We start from the raw sequence: 2,183 nt of genomic DNA on the forward strand, positions 1-2,183 counted from the left end.
ACTCCAAGGACCACCCACACCTCCACAACGCTAACCACCACGGCCACCACAACCCAGGCCACTGGCTCCACGGCCACCCTCTTCACCTCAGGAACAGCTCACACCTCTAAAGTGCTGACCACCATGGCCATCACCACAAGCTCCACGGCCACCCCCTCCTCCAGCCCAGGGACTGCAAGCACCCTTACGGCACTTACCACAACCACCACACCCACAACCAGCGGCTACACAGTGACCCCCTCCTCCATCCCAGGGACCACCCACACCCCCACAGTGCTGACCAACACCACCATAACTGTGGCCACTGGCTCCATGGCAACACCCTCCTCTAGCCCACAGACCACTGGTACACCCCCAGCACTGGCCACCACGGGCACGACAGTCACGGCCACAGGCTCCACCACCACCCCCTCCTCCACTCCAGGGACAACTCCCATCTCTCCAGTGCTGACCACCATGGCCACCACACCTACAGCCACCAGCACCACAGTGGCTCCCTCCTCTGCCCTAGGGACCACCTATACACCCCCAGTGCTGTCCACCACGGCCACCACACATGGGCGATCCCAGCTCCCCGAGAGTCCCCGCACGGTACCCACAGCCCGGACTTCCATGGCCACCTCGGGCACCACCCACATCACAGAGTCATCCACGGTGACTTCCCACACCCCAGTAGGAACCACCGGTACCACCCCACACTCAAGTCCAGCCCTGTCCAGCCCTCACACTCACAGCAGAACCACTGAGTCACCCTCTTCTCCAGGGAAGACCACCCTGGGCCTCACCACGGCCACAACCAGTGAGACCCACACCTCGACCCTGCTGCCCAGCAGCCCCACATCGGCCCCCATGACCCCGGTGGTATCCACGGGCTGTGAGCCCCAGTGTGCCTGGTCAGACTGGCTGGACTACAGCTACCCCATGTCGGGGCCCTCTGGCGGGGACTTGGAGACCTACTCCAACATCCGCGCGGCTGGAGGGGCCGTCTGTGAGCAGCCCCTGGGCCTCGAGTGCCGCGCCCAGGCCCAGCCTGGTGTCCCCCTGCGGGAGTTGGGCCAGCTCGTGGAATGCAGCCTGGACTTCGGCTTGGTCTGCAGGAACCGTCAGCAGGTGGGGAAGTTCAAGATGTGCTTCAACTACGAAATCCGTGTGTTCTGCTGCAACTACGGCCGCTGCCCCAGCACCCCGGCCACCAGCTCCACGGCCACACCCTCCTCCACTCCGGGGTCAACCTGGATTCTCACAGAGCCAACCACTACAGCCGTCACAACAGCAGCCACGGGCTCCACGACCATCCCCTCCTCCACTCCGGGGACCACCTGGATCCTCACAGAGCCAACCACTACAGCCATCACAACAGTGGTCACGGGCTCCACAGCCATCCCCTCCTCTACTCCAGGGACTACTCAAATCACTGAAGTTTTTCCCACCACAACCACAATGACTGCAGCCACTGGCTCCACGGCCAACCCCTCCTCCACCCCAGGAACCACCTGGATCCTCACAGAGCCAACCACCACTGCCACCATAACTGTGGCCACTGGCTCCAAGGCCACGCCCTCTTCCACTCCAGCATCAACCTGGATTCTCACAGAGCCGACCACTACAGCCATCACAACAGTGGCCACGGGCTCCATGGCCACGCCTTCCTCCACTCAGGGGACGACCGGGAGCCTCACAGAACCAACCAACACTGCCACCATAACTGTGACCACCAGCTCCACAGCCATGCCCTCCTCCACTCCAAGGATGACCTCAATCCTCACAGAGCCGACCACTACAGCCATTACAACAGTGGCCACGGGCTCCACGGCCACACCCCCCTTCACTCCGAGGACGGCCAGGATCGTCACAGAGCCAACCACCACTGCCACCATAACTGTGGCCACTGGCTCCACGGCCATCCCCTCCTCCACTCCAGGGATGACCTCGATCCTCACAGAGCCGACCACTACAGCCATCACAACAGTGGCCACGGGGTCCACGGCCACACCCTCCTCCACTCCAGAGACGACCGGGATCCTCACAGAGGCAACCACCACTGCCACCATAACTGTGGCCACCAGCTCCACAGCCATGCCCTCCTCCACTCCAGGGACGACCTTGATCCTCACAGAGCCAACCACTATAGCCATCACAACAGTGGCCCCGGGCTCCACAGCCACGCCCTCCTCCACTCCGAG

The 2,183-nt window shown here is 63.0% G+C and overlaps 1 protein-coding gene across 1 annotated transcript in view; it reads left to right on the forward strand.

The window, feature by feature from the left end:
- LOC105549364 (mucin-5B-like) overlaps positions 1–2,183 on the forward strand; it is a 133,229-nt gene that overhangs the window by 99,708 nt on the left and 31,338 nt on the right. The window contains 1 exon segment of the mRNA XM_011993868.1: positions 7–2,031. Within this exon segment, the coding sequence (XP_011849258.1) occupies positions 7–2,031 (2,025 nt within the window).

The sequence above is a fragment of the Mandrillus leucophaeus genome, unplaced genomic scaffold (genome assembly GCF_000951045.1).
Source record: "Mandrillus leucophaeus isolate KB7577 unplaced genomic scaffold, Mleu.le_1.0 Scaffold435, whole genome shotgun sequence".
Taxonomy (NCBI): Eukaryota; Metazoa; Chordata; class Mammalia; order Primates; family Cercopithecidae; genus Mandrillus; species Mandrillus leucophaeus.